Genomic DNA, 22,141 nt, shown 5'->3' with positions numbered 1-22,141 from the left:
TTGCAATACTTTCTGCATTTCTAAGAGAAAGTCAGTTAAATTTGATGAAATAGGCCAACCTTTTATTCCACTGCAGAAATTCTTGTGCTTAAGTGGAAATTCCACCTCGTCACCTCTTCTTTTCCTTGCAGGTAGGAAAAGTGTCCTCCAACTCTGTTATGTTGTACTCTCTACCCCAACCTAATCACCTCTTCTTTTCCTTGTGGGCAGGAAAAGTGTCCACCAACTCTGTTATGTTGTACTCTCCACCCTTTACTCTCCATCCAAAGTACTACCGAGCTGATCGAAGCACTCATCTTATCCTGACCTGACTACTGCATCAGTTGCCTTGCTGATCTCCCTGCCTCCTGTTTCTTCCCTCTCCAATCCATACTTCACACTGCTGCTAGGACCATCTTTCGGGAAAGAGGTTCAGTCCACCTCCTCTCAGGAACCCCCAGTGGTTGTCCATCCAGCAGTGCATCAGACAAAACTTCCATAACCTCTCAATCACCTCTCCCCCTTCTACCTTTCCTCCTTGGCTTTCTGCCACAACCCAGTCTGCACACCTTGCTCCTCTAAGCCAATCTACTCACTAAACCTTGATCTTGTCTACCTTAACCCCAACTTGCCCAAGCCCTCCTCTGGCCTGGAACTCCCTTCCCCTTTGTATATAAACAAAAACTCCTCACCGATGGCTTTAAAGGACTTAATCCCCTTGCCCTCTCATGCCTCACCTCGCTACTGTCCTACAACAACCCAGCCCTCACACTTAGTTCCTCTAATGCCAACCTTCTCACTGGACCTCGATCTCCTCTGTCTCTCCACTGACCTCTCACCCAGATCCTGCCTCTGCCATGGTATGCCCTCTCTCCTCATATCAGACAGATAATTGCTCTCCTCCACCTCAAAGCCTTATTGAAGGCACATCACCTCCAAGAAGCCTTCCCTGATTAAGCCCGCCTCTCCTCTTCTTCCACGCCCTTCTGTGCTGCTCTTACTTGCTTCTTCATCCTTCCTTCTGTCCCCACAACACATATGTATATATCTGTTATTTATTTATATTAATGTCTGTCTCCCCCTCTAGTCTGTGAGCACGTTGTGGGCAGGATTGTGTATGTTGTTGTACTCTCCCAAGTGCTTAGTTCTGTGCTCTGCACACAGCGCTCAATAAATAGGAATAATAGTAATAATAATATACGTCAAATCGCCCTCTCCCCATCTTCAGAGCCTTACAAAAATCACATCTCCGAGGGATCATTCCTAACTAAGCCCTCATTTCCCCATCTTCCTCTCCCTCTTCCTTGTAAATCACCTGTGTACTTGGATCTGTACCCTGTAAGCACTTGATATTCACCTCCATCCTCAGCCCTACAGCACTCTTATACATGTCCCTAATTTATTTTTCTGTAAGCTCCTTTTGGGCAGGGAACTTTTCTACTAACTGTTCTCCCAAATGGTTAATACCAGTGCTCTGCACACAGTAAGCACTCAATAAATATCACTGATTGATAATGTATTTGTATGATCAAATAACTAAATATGGACAAATAGATGATTTATTTTTAATTTTTATTCGTGTTAGTGAAATTACTGAAGATGTTTAGCGGGAGAGAAGAAAGTAAGTATTTGAGCTAAAGTAAACTGTCCGTGTTGCAAAACTGGAGTTTTATTTTGATATGAGAGTGTGGTAAGAAAACCAACCTTAAAATTCAGTAGTGCTATCACAGAAAAAGCATTCCAAGAAGAGCATTTTCATGGGAAGCAGCGTGGCTCAGTGTAAAGAGCCCGGGCTTGGGAGTCAGAGGTCACAGGTTCAAATCCCGGCTCTGCCACTTGTCAGTTGTGTGACTGTGGGCAAGTCACTTCACTTCTCTGGGCCTCAGTGACCTCATCTGTAAAATGGGGATGAAGACTGTGAGCCTCACGTGGGACAACCTGATTACCCTGTATCTCCCCCAGCGCTTAGAACAGTGCTCTGCACATAGTAAGCACTTAACAAATACCAACTTTATTATTTTTATTATTATTATGATCTGTGGGCATCATAGTCTTCTGGATTGCTTAGCCACCCCTTCATCTGAAGTCTTTTAGTATGCTATTTTTGATGAATGGCTCAATTTAGTTTTCTTTTTCTTTAAAAATGTATCTTCCTCATCTCTTCGTCCTTTCTATTAATATTCTTCCTTTTGTGGTTTTTCCTTCGATGCTGATTTTCTATCATCTGAAAACCATAGAAAGCCACTTGTTGAGTGACAGAAAAATTGTTGGCCAAAATCTCATCATCCGTAATACTGGCATGTTCAGCATGTGGATTTCAGTTAGAGTCCAGAAAGAAAACTGACCCCATTATCTTTGCCCTATTCCAAACCTGTCCTTGTGGTGTTCGAACGTTTTAGATTAATTGCCGGCAATTTGCCATACAGACCCATTTTTTTTACCCACTTTTGTTTATTGAATATTTATCATACACATTTATTGTTTTATAGGAGTTTTAATTTAAAAAACCTCCTTATGCGTGGCATAATTTGCTAATGGGGTGGGGATTAAGGAAGTAGTTGCATTGATTTTTGTGAGAAGTATTGATATTGTTCCAAAATGATTAAGCATAAAAGAGACTTCTTTTTTTAGAGAATGTATCCTTAAACATAATTGATTGTATTTCTTAGTATTGTCCGTCAATCACTTTTTCATCCAAAATGAGAATGTAAAGGTGTTTTTCTAAGGGATGCAAAATATGGAGAGTAAAGCCTTGAACGAGAGTCTGGAACATTCTGATTCCCCAGGCCAATTGTTAACTTTTCAAAAAGGACATCAGCCTGCTGAGGAAAACCTAAACTCTGTTATGTTCTTGAGGTAGATTAAGAGATAATGGAGCATTCAAGCAGACCTTGGAGCCCCTGGAACAGATGACTTGTTAAAGAAACCACAGGCACATTTTAAACCTCAAAGTGGGTTGTTACCCTGCTTTTATTAAAATGAATTGAATTGCCGTTTTCCCCAGATTTTCTTTTTCACCATCAGTAATATTTGTGTAATTAGAGAGCTGCATAATGGAACCTATTGACTTTTCCTGCATTGACTGATATAGATTCAGAGATAACATAAGTCCTGAATTCCTCAGGCAAAAAATTTGATTCTACACAGCCACACATTTACATGGGCACAAGTGGCCTTGGACAATCAGCAGAAGTTCAGAGGGGGGAAAAGAAGTTAGTGGAAAAAGAAAGTTGCCAGTTGTTCCTTAAATGTTTCATGGAAATATTTAAGCATTTATACTCATGAATCTACTTAAAATGGCTAAAAATAGAATCCTCCTATGAATAAGAATGCCTAAATCTTATAAAACTGCCCAATAACTTATATTACTGTTAAAATAAATATAATAAAAACTCTAGAGTAAATATAATAAAGTCAGTGTTGGAGACATTTACCAGGAACCTAATGGATTGAGGATGCCTATTAGTTGAAAAATAGGTGGAAAAAGAAAAACCCTGGCATGTGATATATTGAAGGAAAAGAAAAACAATATAATGGTTAGGATAGAGGATCATTTTGTCTTCCTTCATTCGTGCTTGAAAACTGTCTTTGAGCCGATCTAGAGAGTCTTTTGATTCATTGGGGTGTTTGTTGTACATGTCCCATTTGGGAAGTTGGCTTCTCCTAGCCCTGGATCTCTGGAGAGGAACCTCTTTGTAATCCTGGTCCCCATCATGATCAGCATTTGGACTAGTCCTTCAGAGTGCCTCAGATCCAGTGTCTTGGCCTGATACCCTGATTTAGACTCCAGACTCGATGGTTTTTGTAGGAAAAAAACCACCATCCAGAGGTATCTGGTTTAGTTAAGAAGTAAGCATTTAAAGAAATTTTAATGTTTATTTTCCCTGATAGTCATGAGGCCCTTTTGTAGAGAAACCTGTTCACGGTTATAAGATCAATTTAAAATGAGTAGAATTTAGCATCTATTTAGACTGTAAACTCGTTGTGGGCAGGGAATATGTCTGTTATATCGTTACACTTTCCCAAGTACTTATTACAGTGGTCTACACTGTAATAGCAGTGTAATAGAGGAGCAGCGTGGCTCAGTGGAAAGAGCATGGGCTTGGGAGTCAGAGGTCATGGGTTCGAAACCCTGATCTGCCACTAGTCAGCTGTGTGACCTTGGGCAAGTCACTTAACTTCTCTGTGACTCAGTTGCCTCATCTGTCAAATGGGGATTAAAGCTGTGAGCCCCACGTGGGGCAACTGGATCACCCTGTACCCCCAGCACTTAGAACAGTGCTTTGCACATAGTAAGCGCTTAACAAATACCAACATTATTATTATTATTATTATTGTTGCACATAGTAAACACTTAATAAATATGATTGAATGACTGTTTGACTCTTTAAAGACTTCACTTTAAAAGATCACTGCAGCATGGCTTAGTGGAAAAGGCATGGGCTTGGGAGTCAGAGGACGTGAGTTCTAATCTCAGCTCTGCCACTAGTCTGCTGTGTGAACTTGGGCAAGCCACTTCTCGGTGTTTCAGTTACCTCATCTGTAAAATGGGGATTAAGGCTGTGAGCCCCATATGGGACAACCTGATTACTGGGTTCTAATCTTGGCTCTGCCACATGTCTCTTGTGTGACTTTGGGCAAATCACTTAACTTCTCCGGGCCTCTGTTATCTCATCTGTAAAATGGGGGTTAAGAGTGTCAGCCCTGAGTGGGACAGAAACTGTGTCCAACCTGATTAACTTGTATCTACCCCAGTGCTCAGAACAGTGCTTGGCACATAGTAAGCGCTTAACAAATACCACAGTTATTATTATTGTTACCTAAAGTGCAGTTAGACTTATTTAAAACACTTTAATTTTGGTATGAAATGTTTTAAGTTCTTTTATTCATGATAGAGCAGGAATCCTCAAGATCCACAATTTAGTTATTTTATCTCAAATCAAGTTAATTTGGTATATAAGAAATTTGGTTAAATTTAAACCTGCAGATAATTGTGAGGTTCATTTGAATTTACCTATCATCCCGTCTCTGGGGATCCTGCAGGTAACTCATAATAATACCCCAGATTAATGTAAGATGCCGTGTCCCCATTTTGGAGATGAATGAGGTATGGTTGACTGCCATACAGATGGCTTAGGAATCCTGAAAATAGCCATTCCCCAGGGCCCATTGAAAGTGATGTGCTCATACTCTACCCTGCAGATATTCTCCCCTGCAGTTATCCACATCTGTTTGTTCTTTCTGCCCTAGATTGCTAAGATATTCACTCATTCAGAGAGAAGAGAGTAGCATTACTTTATACTCTCTGCTCCCGCAGGAGCAACTGTTTTTTTGACGGTGGCTGCTTCTGCATTTTTCTTTCATCACAGACATAACTTTTCTGTTAGTTACTATGGCTACCTCTGGGGTTCAGAAGCCTAGAAAAATGAGTAACATGAGTAGCTTAATGAATGTTAGGCACACTGCATTTTCAACTTTGAAATCTAACACAAATTTTACCAAGCAAGTAATTGTAGTTTCTCTGTAATTTTTGCTATAGTCTCCTTACATAACTGCTGGAAGCAAGCACGCATTTCTCCATTTTGTATTGCATCACATATACTTTTTTTATTGTTGGTTTCCCAGTATTGACACCTGTGTGATGTTTCATAATTCAGTCCAGTCAGTCTCCGAAGATGGTCCAGATGTGACAGAAACAGCAGAACATTAATAATGGCAATATTCCTGTAATGTGTTTTCTTATGAGATACCCATGTCCCCTGGCAGCCCCCTGCGGGAGAGAAGAGGAGAGAAGAATTATTTATTCAGGCCAAGTTCTCATACGTGAACCTCCTCTAATTGACACACCAAGTTGACAGAATAAGCAGGAACAAAAGAAATGAGCTTTAAAGTGAAGTATTTGTTGCTGTTCTGAAAAGACAAGATTTCCTCTTCTCCCACTCCCTACCGCATCAACCTTTGCACTAGAATTTGCACCCTTTATTCACCCCTCCCTCGGCCCCATATCACTTAGGTATATTACCGGTAATTTATTTAATTATACTAATGTCTGTCTCCCCCTCTAGACTGTAAGCTCACTGTGGACAGGGAACGTGACCAACTGTTATAGTGTATTCTCCCAAGTGCTTAGTACAGTGCTCTACATGCAGTGTGTGCTCAATAAATACAATTGATTGATCAATCTGGCTGTATAAAGTGATATCCACTTTTGACTGCTAGTCAGCTGCGAAAAGACTGTATAGTTCCAACATACTGGATGTTTAAAACTTTACAAAATCTACTTGTAAATATTCATCAGTATTTTTTTATGTCTGTCTCCCCCAGTAAAGTGTAAGTTCATTGTGGGCAGTGAATGTGTCTCATGCTTTTGCTTTACTTTCCCGGATGCTGAGTACAGTGTCTTTTCATGCACTGAGCACTCAATAAATATCATTACCATATGTATAATCATCTGGAAATGAGAATTATGAGGGAGGGAGTCAGATAGTAAATACCATGTGTTTTTCTTTTGTCAAAATTTACCCCACAGCCCAAGAATTACCTATCTTGGAGAGGCAGAATTGGCTGATTCACTTGCATTATATCCGGAAAGACTATGAAGCATGCAAGGTAAGAACTATCTCCCTTCATGTTTGATTTGAAAGTCAGAAGGATTGCTGAGGTTTGAATCAAAAACAATCCTTGTGGGTTTTTATTCCATGTCACATGGCATCGTGTTGACAAGCCTGATGGTCCCGTCTGAAGGGAAGTCGTAGACATCTCGGTGTCAATCTTGGGAACATATGAAGTGGTGGTATCAAATCCTTTCAAAGATTTTATTGCTGACCTTGATTATTGGAATTGAAAGCTTAACCATAAAATGTGTTGATCATACTAAACCGGGCAAAGGTAGAAGGCCTTAGCTAATTGGGGAAATGGTCCTTTAGGAAGCAGAAGGGTGGGGAAAGATTGATAAGGCCAAAGTGTAACAGGAAAAGGCCTGGGGTGATCATAGTTGAGTCTTTGTAATTATTAAGTCAACAAGATACTGGAGTGAAAGCAACAGGAATGTCATATGCAAAAGCTTCTGCACTGTTCTGGTCATTATTAGAGTATTAGATCCACTATAAAAGAGCAATGCAAGTGATCGATGGATATGAAGATAGATCTTTTAAGAAAAGGGTAAAGAAATGGAGATTTTAACCTAGAGAAGAGACGACCAAGAGTAATCTAGTATCTGTTTTAATGTGTAGGAAATATTTTTATGGAGAAAATGCTGACTAGCCATTCCGCATGCCCACTGAGGGCAGACCAAGAGGAAATGAATGTAGATTAAAGTAGGAAGGATTTTGATTAAATATGAAGAGGATCTCCATGAATCTCAGGGTGATAAAACATTGGAAATTGAATACAAAGAGAGGGTGCGGTGTCTCTACCCCTAAAGGTCTTTAAGAAAAGAGTAAACATTCACCTGCCCTGGTTATTTTAGGTGAGGCAGTGGGCGAGACCAGCGGGTGTGCTTCTGTATTCATCCCTCGAGACCATAAGCTTGTTTTGAGCAGGGAATGTGTCTACCAATTCTGTTGTAGCGTATTCTCCCGAGCACTTTACAGTGCTCTGCACACAGTAAGTGGTCAATAAATAACAGCGATTGATTTGTTTTCAGACCACCTCTCAGCCTCTGAAGATGCAAGATTAGTATTCTGTTTTTCCCAGATACTGATAACCCTTCTGTCTTTCTCACAATGTCCAAAGAATAGATCGTTTTGTATTTTCGGATGAGGAGGGCACTCTTTAGAACTAGCCTTGCTCTGAGGGCTATTTATATTTGTTCTGAAAGCAGTCCAGTAATTTTAAAGAGGAAGGGAAGAACCTTCTGGCATGGAGCTAGAGTGTTACCTTTTGAGAATCTCATCCAATAAGTCAGTCAATAGGATTCTTTGAGCACTTGCTGTATGCAGAGCACCCTACTAAAAAACTTGAGGGAGTATACTACAACCCAGTTTGTAGACACACCCCCTGCCTCCAACAAGCCAACCTAAGAATCTCACAAATCCAGTCCTCCAAGGGTGCAAGAAAATTCCCCTAGGTGATAACTTGGCACAGAAAATGTACCTTTCTGAAACTAGTTTACTTCTCTTCCTCTTGAGGGTGTTTTTTTCCAGAAATATGAAGTTCTGTATTAATTTCATCTGCATCCTAGAACATCACACTGTTCTAAGCCCATTCTTAGAAGGAGTTGGTTCCCAAGATGGTTGAGGAGGCAGAGATGGTTTTGGGGGATGTGGGCTAATGTAACTGTGACTCTGTGGGAGGTCCAGGGTCTCTGCTGGTTTGCCAACTACCTTCCAGCATTCTCTTTTACAAGAGTGCCTTTGAAGGCAGCAGCAGGCCTGGTGAGCAAACAGCAGGTAAGCTCCCTCCCAGGGTCAGAACTCAGGGTTCCACCTTTGCTGCTAACCAGGAAAAAACCCAAAAGAGCTATTGCAGGAATTACCCAAGAAGGGACCAGGGAGAGGGTGCCTGGAATGGGCTTCAGAGAGCCAACAAATTACTTTGGGATTAGCAATGCCTTAGAGTGTCAGAGATCAGGGTCAACAGGTATTTTCTGACGTATGAGCTTCTGAGGTCATCGACTTGTGGTGAAAAAGGGTTGGGGGGATGAGGACCCAATTTCCCAAAACTATGGTGTTACTGAAGTCCACTGTAAGCAATCTGTCAGTCCAAAAAGAAAGGCACTACACAACATTGATAGAGAAATGCTATGCATTTGGCATTTTTGAGTTTCTACTTGATTATCAGTCTTGTGTAGATATATCTTATTCCTTAAGCTTGTCTCTTTTTATCTTTTTATCAGAATGTCTCATTTCTGAAGTGTCTCCCTATATAGAGAAGCAGCTTGTCTTAGTGGATAGAGCTCGGGCCTGGGAGTCAGAAGGAACCGGGTTCTAATCTTGGCTCTGCCATATGTCTGCTGTGTGACTTTGGGCAAATCACTTAACTTCTCGGGGTCTCTGTTACCTCATCTGTAAAATGGGGGTTAAGAGAGTCAGCCCTGTTTGGGACAGAGACTGTGTCCAACCTGATTAACTTGTATCTACCCCAGTGCTTAGAAGAGTGTTTGGCACATAGTAAGTGCTTAACAAGTATCATAATTATAATTATATAATTATATAATTATAATTATGTAAAGTATATAACAAGTACCATAATTATAATTATTCAGTGTAAACGCTTGTGAGCCAAACGTGGACTTTAAGGAGTCAGGTGAAGGAAAAAGAAAGTTAGGGAGGGGTGACCAACAGAGTAACATAATAGACTGAAGACAAATAATAATAATAATCTGACTCCTTGGTCTTTCCAGCCTAGATGTACCCTTCGTCCCTAAGCGGGGCTGCTTAGACACGGTTGATGCAAGCAGGAAGTGTCTAGTTGAGGGTTGTTTCTACCCTGCAAGGGTAGCTGGGGCTCTTTGATTTTGGCTCCCCTTCACTCTACACTCAGGTACTCAGCGGCCCTGGAGCCAGTGAAGACATGCCAGTACTGATGCCCTTGCCAACTGATTCTCCTTTTAGATTGTAAACTCCTTGAGGCAGAAATTGTGTTTTTCACCTCTTGTACTCTCCCAAGCACTCGGTACAACACCCGCACCCTCTATGCAGCAGATGCCCAGTAAATACCATTGATTGTTTTCCTGGGACGATTCAGTCTCCCAATTGGGCCCTGGGGTTTTATGGCTGGTCCTGCTCTGTCTCCTGGGAGAGGGGAAGAAAAAGCAGGGACTCTTAGCCAAGAAAGGGCACGGAGAGCCTGGCAGGTGTGCAGTGACTCAGCTGGGTAGTTCTTGAGGACAGGAAGGTTCAGAAGGAGCGATCATAAGGAGGAAGTTTGGGTCAGCCTAGGCATCCTCCTAGTAATGAATGTATAAGAATGGGGAAGGAAAGAAAGAGGTGTGGAGCTCAGAGTGTATTGTCACTTAAAGCAAATTGTGAGTTTCCACGATCAAAAAATAAAATATCAAATACTCACCAGCTAGGTAATTTGTTCATGAGTATCTTTCCCCGCCTACTGTGTGTGGGGCTTTAGTTTAGGGACCCTTTCTATGGACAAATTCCTTTGTAATGGGATTTTGCCTATGATAGGTTATTAGTCAAAATTGTTGATACTGTTCATTAGAACTGTGTAAATGGCAGGTAAATGCTTTTTTTAAAGCAATATTTATTAAGTGCTTACTATGTGCCAGGCACTGTACTAAGGTCTGGTGTCGATACAGACTAATCAGTTTGGTCACAGTCCATGTCTCACATGGGATTCACAGTCTAAATCCCCATTTCACAGTTGAGGTAACTGAGCCACAAAGAGGTGACTTGCCCAGGGTCACAGAGCAGGCAAGTGGTAGAGCCGGGATTAGAACGCAGGGCCTTCTGACTCTCAGGCCCATGGTCTGAGCTAAAGCCAGTGACTAATTGGAGAAGCAGCGTGGCTCAGTGGAAAGAGCACGGGCTTTGGAGTCAGGGCTCATGAGTTCGAATCCCAGCTCTGCCACTTGTCGGCTGTGTGACTGTGGGCAAGTCACTTCACTTCTCTGTGCCTCAGTTCCCTCATCTGTAAAATGGGGATTAAGACTGTGAGCCCCACGTGGGACAACCTGATTCCCCTATGTCTACCCCAGCGCTTAGAACAGTGCTCGGCACATAGTAAGCGCTTAACAAATACCAACATTATTATTATTATTAACATTGTAAGCCAAACCCCAGTTGCCGAAAACATTTTCATTATTATTGTAGCACACTTTTGGTACTAGTTTCTTCAGCATCCAGACTCCTGATTTTATCCCTTGTAATCTATTTTCATTAGATCACACTGAAATTTAAAAGGTATTCAGGTAAGAATAAATTTTCCGTCGTGGACATGGCTGCCACACACAGAGCAAGAATCTGCATCACAAACTGGAAGTCTCTTTTCTCGTTTGGTCATAGACCCAAAAGTGTATTCACAATCGGGCTTTGTTTCTAGTCCTTACCTGAATGACTAATCTCTGTGAGGTCTCTGAGATTCTCGACGTTGCAGACTCTGGAGTCTACGTGGAGAGAGATGAACTGGGAATTCAGGACTGAGAACCTGCCTGAAGGACTCGATTGTCGTGGTAGGGGTTTTGTAGCGCCCCTTAAACTCCCTTGCCCCTGCCAGTTGTGTTCCTGCTGGGGCACAGAGTGCAGCGAGCAAGTAAATGGACAGGTCCACAGTGTATTGGTTTTTCAGTGGGGTGTTTTATGGCATTTGTTAAGCACTTACTCTGTTCCAGGCACTGTGCTAGGCACTGGTGCTTACTATTTGCCAGGCTCTGTACTAAGCACTGGCACAGATACGAGCTCATCAGATTGGACACAGCCGTGGCCCAAATAGGGCTCACCGTTCTAATATCCATTTTCCAGATGAGGTAACTGGGGCACAGAAAAGTTAAGTGACTTGCCCAAGATCACATGACAGACAAGTGGCAGAGCGGGGATTAGAACCCAGGTCCTTCTGACTCCCAGGCGCTATCCACGAGGCCACTCTGCTTCTCAAGTGCAGGCTAAGATTTTTTATTTACTGGATCCATTTTCAGCTAAAGTGCCCTCAGTGTGCTGCTGTGGCTATATTGTAACTATAACCCTGTAGGTGGTTGCTTTGAAGGTGACTGGCTGCCTTCACCACCTATGTTAATCAGCTGTTTGTTGTTGTAGAGAAGTTAAGTGACTTGCCCAGTGTCACACAGCAGGCAAGTGGCGGACCTGGGATTAACTTCCAGGTCAGCGCTTTTCAGAACTTTTGAGGTTTCTTGCGAGGCCTTCCCACCTTGTGGATCCATTTGGTGGTTCTGCGGTCAGAAACCTTCCCCACCGATGGCATGACCTACACGTTGATTGTTTCCTTTATGAATCAGCGATCGTCTTACTGATTACCGTGTCCTCGAATAACTGGCAAACATGCATCAGCTGCCACCCCCGCCGAAGACTTGTCCCACCGGAGTGGCGCGGGCAAATGGTGTTACCCCGTGACTCAGAGTTCCCCAGCTACTGGGGAACTTTAGGATAGCAGCTCCTGTCCTACTCCCTAATTCAGGGTGGAGCAGTGTTGTGGGGGTGGGAGGGGAGCCCTACCTCCTCAACTTGTAAGACATTGGAAAGGTGGTGATTTGGGGACCAAAGTTGGCTTTTCCCAAAACAGCGAGGAGCCATTGTGCCTTTGCTTACAGTGGTTATATACTGCTATTTTTGCTCTTATTGTTGTTTTGCTAAGCGCACCCCATTATTTCACCTCCAGAGTGCCTGTCCTTTCTGTTCCTTTCTGGGTACTGGGCTATGTCTGAATCGCCCTGACCTTTCCCCAGTGCTTAATAGAATGTCTGGCACACTGTAAGTGCCTAACAGATGTCATAAGCAATGATAATATGCAATTCAAGTGACTTATACAATTTCATTCATTCATTCAGTCATATTTATTGAGCACTTACTGTGTGCAGAACACTGTACTAAGGGCTTGGAAAGTACAGTTCAGTAATAGACACAATCCTGCCCACAACGGGTTTACAGTTTAGAAGGAGGGAGACAGACATCAAAACAAGTAAACAGGCATCAATATAAATAAATAGAATTATATATATATATATGTGTGTGTGTGTGTGTATATATATATATATAAACATTAAAACAAAAGCAGTCATCAATATAAATAAATAGAATTATAGCTATGTAAATATATACACAAGTGCTCTGGGACGGGGAGAGGGGGATAGAGCCAAGGGGGTGAGTCGAGGCAATGCAGAGGGGAGGGGGAGCTGAAGAAAAGGGGGGCTTAGTCTGGGAAGCCTCTTGGAGGAGGTGAGCCTTCAGTAGGACTTTGAAGGGGGAAATGTGCTAGTTTGGCAGATTTGAGGAGGTAGGGCGTTCCAGGCCAGACTTTGGATGTGGGCCAGGGGTAGATGGCGGGACAGGCGAGAACAAGGTCCAGTGAGAGGAGCGGAATGTGTGGGCTGGGATGTAGAAGCAGAGAAGGGAGGTGAGCTAAGAAGGGGCAAGGTGATGGAGAACTTTGAAGTCAGTAGGGAGGAATTTTTAGTTTGATACAAAAGTTTGTTTTAAAACTTTGTGCTTCACTTACCTCATCCGTAAAATGGGGATTAAGATTGTGAGTCTCATGTGAGATGTGGACTGTGTCCAAATTGATCAGTCTGTATCGACTACAGAGTTTAGAACAGTGTCTGGGACATAGCATTTATAAATGCTGTTTAAAAAAAAGTTTGTTTTATACAGTTTCCCATCATGGATGTGTTTTTCCTTTGATTTTTAGGCTGTCATCAAAGAGCAGCTTCAGGAGACCCAAGGATTGTGTGAATATGCTATCTATGTTCAAGGTAAGCATAATAGGAATAAATTGTACTTTTCATCTCATTAAGAACAGATAGTTGAAAAAGATTATCAGCAGGTGCTGACATCACGTGTCTTGTTTTGGGCAGAGATTTTCCTCAAATATCCATTTTTCATAAGGGTCTGAATCCTTCACCTCTACATTTTCAGTATTTCTCAGGGTGGGACTCATAATCTCTTAGGCCATGATCCATGAAGAGGTTTATATTTTGGATTCTGTGAGTGAGAGGTGAGGGGAGGATATAAAGAAGGATCGGGACCTTTTGTGAGAAAGTAGGAGTGGTGGGACAGAAGGAAGGAGCGAGGGTCCTCTAGTACTGTGAAAAGATGAAAAAATCATTCCCATTGGACCTAAAGGGAAAGGGACAACGTGGCTTTGAACTTGAAAGATTCGTACAGGTGGCAAGAAGAAACCTGCCCACCTGCTCCTTCCCCAGCTTGACTTGTGGGTATCCACCACAAAGGAGTGGGTTGGATAGGTAATTAGTGTTTCTATCAATCGGTGAGCTCTTAACTGTGTGCAGAGCACTGTTTTAAGTGCTTGGGAAAGTATAGTACAACAGAGTCCCAGTCCATGTGGAGCTTAGTGTATGCAGGGGGAGGCATTAAAATAGATTAGGAATAGGGAGAATAGTAAAGTAGAGGAATATTTACATAAGTACCGTTGGGCTGGAGTGAGGATCAAAGTGTCGAAGGGATACACCATCAAGAGCCTAGGGGGGAGGGCAGATAGGGTAGAAGATTGAGGTGAGGGTGAAGAGCGGGCAGCAGTTGCTTGCTAAATATCAGCCAAGATCAAATTTTAGTCTTCTGTCAAACAAACAAACAAAAAGCAAAGTGGAGTGTTCTAAGTCTCAGACAGGAAATTGAAGATAGACGAAATGTAAATTGGACTAGCACTGCAGCCTGGGAATCCGGTTGCCTTCAGAATGGGGGGTCAGGTATGTCTCCGTTGCAGCTGTGGGTCGGGGTATAGATGGAAAGAACCTATCACCGTTGCATTACTCCATCCTGGTCCTTCGCTCCCTCCCTGCCCCGTCCAAGTGGGGCCGTGGAGGATTTAAGCGGCAGCGGTATTAGCAGTGTGACTTCATAAATCTTCAGGCTCTGGTTGTGCCTTTTGGACTCTGGACAGTCTAGGCGATAAGAAAGCTGTAAACAACTCCTTCGGGCTCAATGTTCCGTGCTCTTTACCTTCTCCTGTTTTGCGGCCAAGTGGAAAGAGCATAAAACTGGGATGATAATGGAAATAACTCCGTGCGGAGCACTGTACTATGTGCTTAGGTAGATGCAGGATAATCAGGGTAGATGCAGTCCTTGTCCCAGCCCGGGCACTCGATGTAAGGAGTGGGGGGAACAAGTATGGAATGCCCATTTTGCAGGTGAGGAACTGAGACACACAGGAGTTAGGCGATACGCCCGTGATCTCACAGCAGGCAAGAGGCAGAGATGGAATCAGAACCCAGATCCTTTGATTCCCACTAGATCACAGGGAGTCAGGAAACCTGGATTTTGGTTCCAGCTCTGCAGTTTACCTGCTGTCTAATACTGGGCAAACCTCTCTGTGCCCCAGTTTCATTATCAGCAAAATGGGAATAAAATGCTTTGTTCTCCATCTCTCTTAGATTGGATCTTGGTCCAATATGATTATTTTGCATCAACCCTAATGCTGAACATAGTACTTGGCACACAGTAGGTACTTAGTAAATGCTATTATTATCACTAAATAGTGATGATGGTATTTGTTAAGCACTTACAGTGTTCCAGGCACTGTACTAGCACTGCGGTGGATACAAACAAATCTGGTTGGACACAGTCCTTGTCCATATGGGGCTCACAGTCTTCATCCCCATTTTACAGTGGAGGTAACTGAGGCCCAGAGAAGTGAAGTGACTTTCCCAAGGTCACACAGCAGACACGTGGCGGAGCCAAGATTAGAATCCAGGTTCTTCTGATTCCCAGGCCCATGCTCTATCCACTAGGCCACACGGCTCCTCTCGATCCCTCTTCGTGTGTCCATTGTCAACCTCCCAGTCTCCCTTTTAGATTTTGAACCCCCTGAAGGCAAGACTGTGTTCTGCTTATCCTTTATTGTAGTCTTCCCTAGCACTTAGTATTGTACGCTTTGCACACAGTAAATGATCAATAAATATCATTGAATGAATGGCTCAAAATACAGTACAGAGCCAGAGACCATATATTTCTTCTTTTATTACAAAGGAACCATTTCAATCTTTCAGGAACTTTCTGTGTTAACCCCTGTACTCAGATGAATCTTTTTCTTTAGCCTCACAGACCAGAATGCTGATTTTCAGTAGTTTCAAATGCTTCCTCTCCTAATGGCTTTTGGGACCTTAAAATATAAATTGGGGAATGCAGTCACAGAGAGCCTTGTTTCTCTTCTGGCACAAGACTCTGGCATTCCTACCTCACCCACCTCAGACTTTCAAATCATATATGGATATAACTAATCCTTTGCAAACTATTGCCTAGGGGAGAGCCTGGGTATTTCTTGAAAAAAAAATTCACAGCGCATCCACTGAAAAATATTCCAGATGCTAGTGTAAGGAGCTTTTCCTTGACGCCATCAGATGAAAGCCAGAAACCACAAGGAAAGGAGGGCTCCCAAGAGAAAGCTGAAGAAATTCCCCCGCAGAGAGGGTAGAGCAGTAGGTATTCCATTAAGCACATAGGACTAGCAGCCACTGACAAAGAGCCATGTCAGAAGCTGGGCCTCAGAACCTCAGACCTGGGGGTGAGTCGTTGAGAAGTAGAACAAAGCATAGCGTATTTTTATTTTCCTTTTAGATTGTAGAAAAGCTCTAGATTTATTAGCGGCTTCGTAATGAGACAGGATTGGGTAGTCAAATCAATTGTAAGTCTCAAGTGCCTCTCTTGCAGTAAAAGTCACTCTGCTGTCAACGTCATAAGGTAACCTAGGATTTTGGGAGTGGCACTCCTTCACCCATTCATATTTATTGAGTACTTACTGTGTGCAGAGCACTATACTAAGCTCTTGGAAGAGTTCAGTTTAACAATAAACAGGTTCCTTGCCCACAATGAGCTTACAGTCTAGAAGGGGAGACTAGAATTAATAGTTAAGTTTTAGCTATCCTCTTGATAGATTCCCACTTACAAGCTTCAGACTTGCAAGTATTTGTGCACATGATTTCCAACTGATACTTTATTGGAAGCTTTTGAATTTAATGATGTATCTTACTGTATGCTTCTGAAAACGTAGTGACTTTTTTGTTTTGGGTTGAAGCACTAGCCCCATGGACAGATAATTACTGTGTCTGCTTTGTGTTTCTCCTTGTAGCCCTGATATTTCGACTGGAAGGGAAGATTCAGGAATCCTTAGAACTCTTCCAGTCCTGTGCGATTCTGAGTCCTCAGAGTGCAGATAACCTCAAGCAAGTGGCTAGGTCCTTGTGAGTCTTGTTTTATTGTTAAAGCTTTAAAGCGTGGTCAGGAGATACTGATGCTGTTTCCAGCTCACCCATTAGACTGGGTCTGGCTGAAGGAGTGGGGTCCTACAGAAACTGGGGAAAAGAAGTTCAGCTCCCTTCAAAGTGGTCCATTGGGAGAACCGGGCCATTCCAAAGAGCCTGATGAAATCACCGGGGTGAAGTGCAGCTGTGTAAAGGCCTTGGTTGGGTGAGGGCTTTCCCTGGAGTAGATGCGGGCAAGAAAAGACAAATTGATATTTTCCAGGAATCTCATCTATTCCACAGATTTCTGTTGGGGAAGCACAAAGCTGCCATTGAAGTATATAATGAAGCAGCCAAACTGAACCAGAAAGATTGGGTAAGTTGGGGATTTTCAATTTCAGTATGTTAGTGGACATGCTAATGGACAATTTTGTCACATTAATGCTTCCTTTTATAATTCATGTTCCTACTTATCATAGATGGAACCCAGCCACATATTGGGTTGTTTGTTTTTTGGTCCCCCCTGAAATATCTTAGGACGATTCTCAAAACTGGCTGCGCTATGCAAATAAATGGTTGTGAGAGTTGATTTTATAGCTCTAGAAATATATGACCGGCTGCTTTAGAATTCTGTGATCTGAAGCGGTGGTTCTCTAGCAAGGGTCTCGGGACTCCTGCTTCTTTCCCTGAGGAGCTGGATTTTCAGGGTGGATTCCTTCGAAGACCATTATGTGGCTCTGCTAGCTTTTCAGGCAGCTCAGAGCAGGACACCATTTTATCTCATCATCCAAGTGGAGGATGTCAAGCAGTCAGAAACACTCCTGGCTCTCAATGGGCTTGCAGTGTAATGGGGAGACAGGCAGTCAAATGAAGAACAGACAGAAAAAGGGTAAATAATTGAATATCCATAGATTCAAAGTCCTGGGGTTGTGAAGAATTACCCAAGTGCTAATAGTGGTTGCTGGGCCAGCGTGATCTGGGAAAGGCTTCCTTAGAGGAGATGGGATTTTCAAAGAGGTTTGAGGATGGGGACAGTTGAAAAACGGGGAGTTCCAGGTAGGGGAATATCAAGCAGGAAAGTGGTGAGAAGCAGCATAACCTAGGGGAGAAAGCACGGACCTGGGTTCTAATCCTGACTGCCAGTTGCTAGCTGTGTGATCTTGGGCAAGTCACTTAACTTCTCTGTGCCTCAGTTTCCTTAACTGTAATGTGGGGATTCAGTACGTGTTCTCCATCCTACTTAGACTGTGAGCCCCATGTGGGACAGAGACCATATCTGACATAATTCACTTGAACCTACCTCAGTGCTTAGAAGAGTGTTTGACACAAAGTGAGTGTTTAACGATTGCTATTTAAAAAGAGGAAGAGAGATTCATATTGAAGATTTGGTATAATTCTCCTCTGCAACTTGATTCCAGCCCTGAACCAAATTACTTCCTCCCCTCTTTAGGAAGGGAAGAAGGGAGACTGCTTTCTTGGCATGCCTCCTTAATGCATTTCCACACGCCCTCTCCTCTAACGTACTCAGTGGGATTGGTGCCAACCTCCGAGGGAGGCATAGAAAGTACCACTGATGTTGGGACGATACTGCTCTTTTAGCAAGTTCCGGGACCCTTTTTGCTCCATCTGGCTTAGATGATGCCCAACAGCCACACGTTCGTATCAGGAAAGAGTCACAGGATTAGTGGCAGCCAGCAGGATGACAGCTGCTACAGAAGAAAAACATTTTCCCCCAAGGGATGAAAAGCATATGGAATTCATTACTGCCTGACCGATGGGCATTTTTTCTGCCTTTAATCCTCAACTTCTTATCCCTTGAATGTCAGTGCATTTGAAAACGTGCAACGTGTATATTTTGAACGTTCCTCTCGTCGTAAAGGAAATGGGTGAAGCAAAAGTCTCCAAATTGAAAAGTGATGATGAAGGCGGCTCATTTCCCCCCACGGCCACTGCCCCCACCCCTTGGCAGCATCTGGGCCTCTGCCCGCTCTGTGGTTTTGAAGGAATCTGTGATGACTCGTTGCACATCAGATTGGAAATGGCGTCTGTGCCAAGAAGCAGCTTTTACTCCAGATAAACTCCTTTAGGAGTTGGAGCTTAAGAATATACTTCCACAGATCCAGCTCCTGGCTCATCCGTCCAGCTTCAGGTTCAAAGACTAGCTTCTGAAGGGTTGGCTTTCTCTCAATCTGCTGTGGACAGGGGCTGTGTCTGTTTATTGTTATATTTTACTCTCCTAAGCAATTAGAGTGCACACAGTAAGCACTCAATAAATAAAACCAAATTAATGCTTTTACAAAAACCGCCTCTTTCTCCTGTCCTTGTCTCTTGTAATTTATAGCATTTGTTTTACCCTTAGGGAGCACTGCTCATCCGAATAATTTCTGTGAACTAAAAATAGATGATTAAACTAGCTGTCATATAGAATCTCTTGACCAGAAAAGCAGATTACGGTGGGTATTTTTCAGTGGTAGGCGTGAGATGTAGGCAGTCCTAAGCATTGAGCAAGACTCATCACAAAAGGCTTGTTTTCGTCTTTCTAATTTCTGGCTGTGAATTTATCCCTTAAATTGTTTCCCCCTCTCTTGTGTATAGGAGATCTGCCACAACCTCGGGGTGTGCTACATGTACTTGAAGCATTTCAACAAGGTAATTTGCAGTTTGTGTCATTGACTAGACTCGATGGTTTTTGTAGAAAAAACCACCATCCAGAGGTATCCGATTTAGCCAAGAAGTAAGCGTTTAAAGTAATTGTAATGTTTGTTTGTTTTCCTTGATAGTCTTGAGGCCCTTTTGTCGGGAAACCTGTTCACAGTTATAAGTTCAATTTAAAATGAGTAGAGTTTAGCATCTATTTAGACTGTAAGCTTGTTGTGGGCAGGGAATATGTCTGTTATAGCGTTGCACTTTCTCAAGCACTTAGTACAGTGGTATACATATAGTAAGCACTTAATAAGTATGATTGACTAACTGACCGCCTCTTTAAAGACTTCACGTTAAAAGATCAGCTGCAGCGTGGCTTAGTGGAAAGAGCACGGGCTTGGGAGTCAGAGGTCATGGGTTCTAATCCCAGCTCTGCCACTAGTCTGCTGTGTGAACTTGGGCAAGCCACTTCTCTGTGTTTCAGTTACCTCATCTGTAAAATGGGGATTAAAGCTGTGAGCCCCATTAGGGACAACCTGATTGCCTTATATCTACCCCAGAGCTTAGAACAGTGCTTGGCACATAGTAATCACTTCACAAATACCACAGTTATTATTATTGACAAGAGGTTTCATGGAAAGTGTCCTCAGTTTAGCTAGAACTCATCCCTTTCTAACTGCATTGCACATTTAGGAGAATTAGATCATCATTCCTTTTTGTTTCAAATTTTGGGGCCTTTTTTCTGCTGTATTTTAAAAACAGTTTTCTCCAAACCTTTTATTAATAAAGATGATGGTACTCCGTGCCAAGCACTGTACTAACCTCTGAGGTAGATACAAGGTAACTAGATTGGACACTGTCCCTGTCTCACATGGGGCTCCCAATCTAAGCCGGAAGGAGAGGTAAGTATTGAATCTCCATTTTACAGATGAGGAAACTGAAGCAAAGAGAAGTTAAGTAATCTTAACTTGGCATAGCAGGTAAGTGGCACAGTGGAAAGAACACATACCTGGGAGTCAGAGGACCTGAGTTCTAATCCTGGATCTGCCACTTGTCTGCTGTGTGACCTTGGGCAACTCATTTCACTTCTCTGGGTCTCAGTTACCTCATCTGTAAAATGGAGATTGAGACTGTGAGCCCCACATGGGATGGGGACTGTGTCCAACCCAATTCGCTTGTGTCCACCTTAGTGCTTAGTACAGGGCCTGGAACATAATTAAGTGCTTAACAAATACCATAATTATTATTATTATTGTTATCCCAGCTCCACCACTTGCCTATTCTATGGACCTTAGGTGAGTCACTTGACTTCCCTATGCTTTAATTTCCACATATGTAAAATTAGATCATCATTCTTGGGATTGTGAGCCCCATGTAGGCTGGAAACTCTGTCTGATCTGATAGTAATGTATCTACCGCATCTCTCACCACAGTGCTTGACACGTAATACCTCCTCGTGGACAGGGAATATGTCACCGATTCTATTTTATTATGCTCTTCCAAGTGCTTAGTACGGGGTTCCGTACACAGTGAGCGCTCAGTAGATACTACTGATAGATAAATGGTTAACAAATACCATTCATTATTATTGTCATTATGATTATGAATTGGGTGAGGTCATGAGCATATTCTGCTCCATGGCCAGAGAGGGCACCTACTACTCTTCTCAGCTGCCTTTCAATGTGGACTGCTGGTGCCAGTGGGACCAGGTGAGAGACTGTGGATGGCTCAACTCAATCCATCAACCATCCTAGAAAAGCACCTCATAGGTGCGCCCCATTGACTGGCAGATAACCTTTCTGTTCCTTCACTTTTCCTTCTCAAAATAATGTCCCATGGTATTGACCAGAATGAAGAGATAACAGTGCCAGTTGGTGACTCAGCAGCCTTACTAGAAGCGCTCACCCCAATGGGTTTAATGTGCCCTGCTATATTTTTATGGGTACAGGGTGGAAGAAACCGGCCTTCTTTGGCATTCCCACACATGGATGAAATCTCACCACCAGCCGTCATCCTCAAATTCAAAGGACAGGTACCTGACTAATTCTAGATCCATATACATACATATACGCACACATGCGCTGGAGACTTACAGTATTGGCAAATTCAACGTGTTGGTCAGTGAAAATCGAAGTATTGAATTCGGTCCAATCCAGAATTCCTAATGATGCAGAAATGCCCCATCAAGAGCCACAGAGGAGAGATCAAGGTCTTTCTAGCTCTCTGCTTATCCTCTATAGGAAGCAGCCTTTCTTTTGTTATAATAGTAATTATGAATAATAATAATAATGGCATATATTAAACACTATGCTAAGCACAGGGGTAGGTGCAAAACAATTAGAATGGAATGAGACCCCTATCCCACAGGGGGCTCCCAGTGTAAGAGAAAGAGAATACCAAATTGGTCGTCTTGGTCGGGAGGCAGAGGGGAAGACGGTTCATGCCAGCCTCACCGCTTCCACGCATGTCCCCAAGGGGTGGTATTGTCACAAGGGGGAGACACGGTCTCGCTCTCCTTCCTCAAATAAGACTCTGGAGGTATCTCTGCAGTCTCCAAAAGCCAGGCGACCACCTTTGCGGGACGGTACCGGGACGTGCAAGTAACTCGGTCTGCCCCAAGGCTCAGCATTGAGAATTGCTATCCCCATTTCAGAAGCTCATAGCTGTTTCTGTTTCCAAGGGGAATTTATAAAATGGGAG

General features: G+C 43.0%; 1 protein-coding gene across 5 annotated transcripts in view; it reads left to right on the top strand.

The window, feature by feature from the left end:
• The window catches only part of BBS4 (Bardet-Biedl syndrome 4), a 63,203-nt gene that overhangs the window by 22,046 nt on the left and 19,016 nt on the right, over window positions 1-22,141 (top strand). For all 5 annotated transcript variants that reach the window (XR_003759822.2, XM_007670245.4, XM_007670244.3 and 2 more), the window contains exons 3-7: window positions 6,509-6,588; window positions 13,291-13,354; window positions 16,687-16,798; window positions 17,102-17,174; window positions 19,394-19,447. Coding sequence is in view for 4 of the 5 variants with exons in the window: in XM_007670245.4 (XP_007668435.1) it covers window positions 6,509-6,588; window positions 13,291-13,354; window positions 16,687-16,798; window positions 17,102-17,174; window positions 19,394-19,447 (383 nt within the window). In the remaining variant the exon portion in view is untranslated. The remainder of the gene's footprint in view (window positions 1-6,508; window positions 6,589-13,290; window positions 13,355-16,686; window positions 16,799-17,101; window positions 17,175-19,393; window positions 19,448-22,141) is intronic.

This window comes from Ornithorhynchus anatinus, chromosome 5, assembly GCF_004115215.2.
Source record: "Ornithorhynchus anatinus isolate Pmale09 chromosome 5, mOrnAna1.pri.v4, whole genome shotgun sequence".
Lineage (NCBI taxonomy): Eukaryota > Metazoa > Chordata > Mammalia > Monotremata > Ornithorhynchidae > Ornithorhynchus > Ornithorhynchus anatinus.
This window is presented reverse-complemented; position numbering and strand designations above follow the sequence as displayed.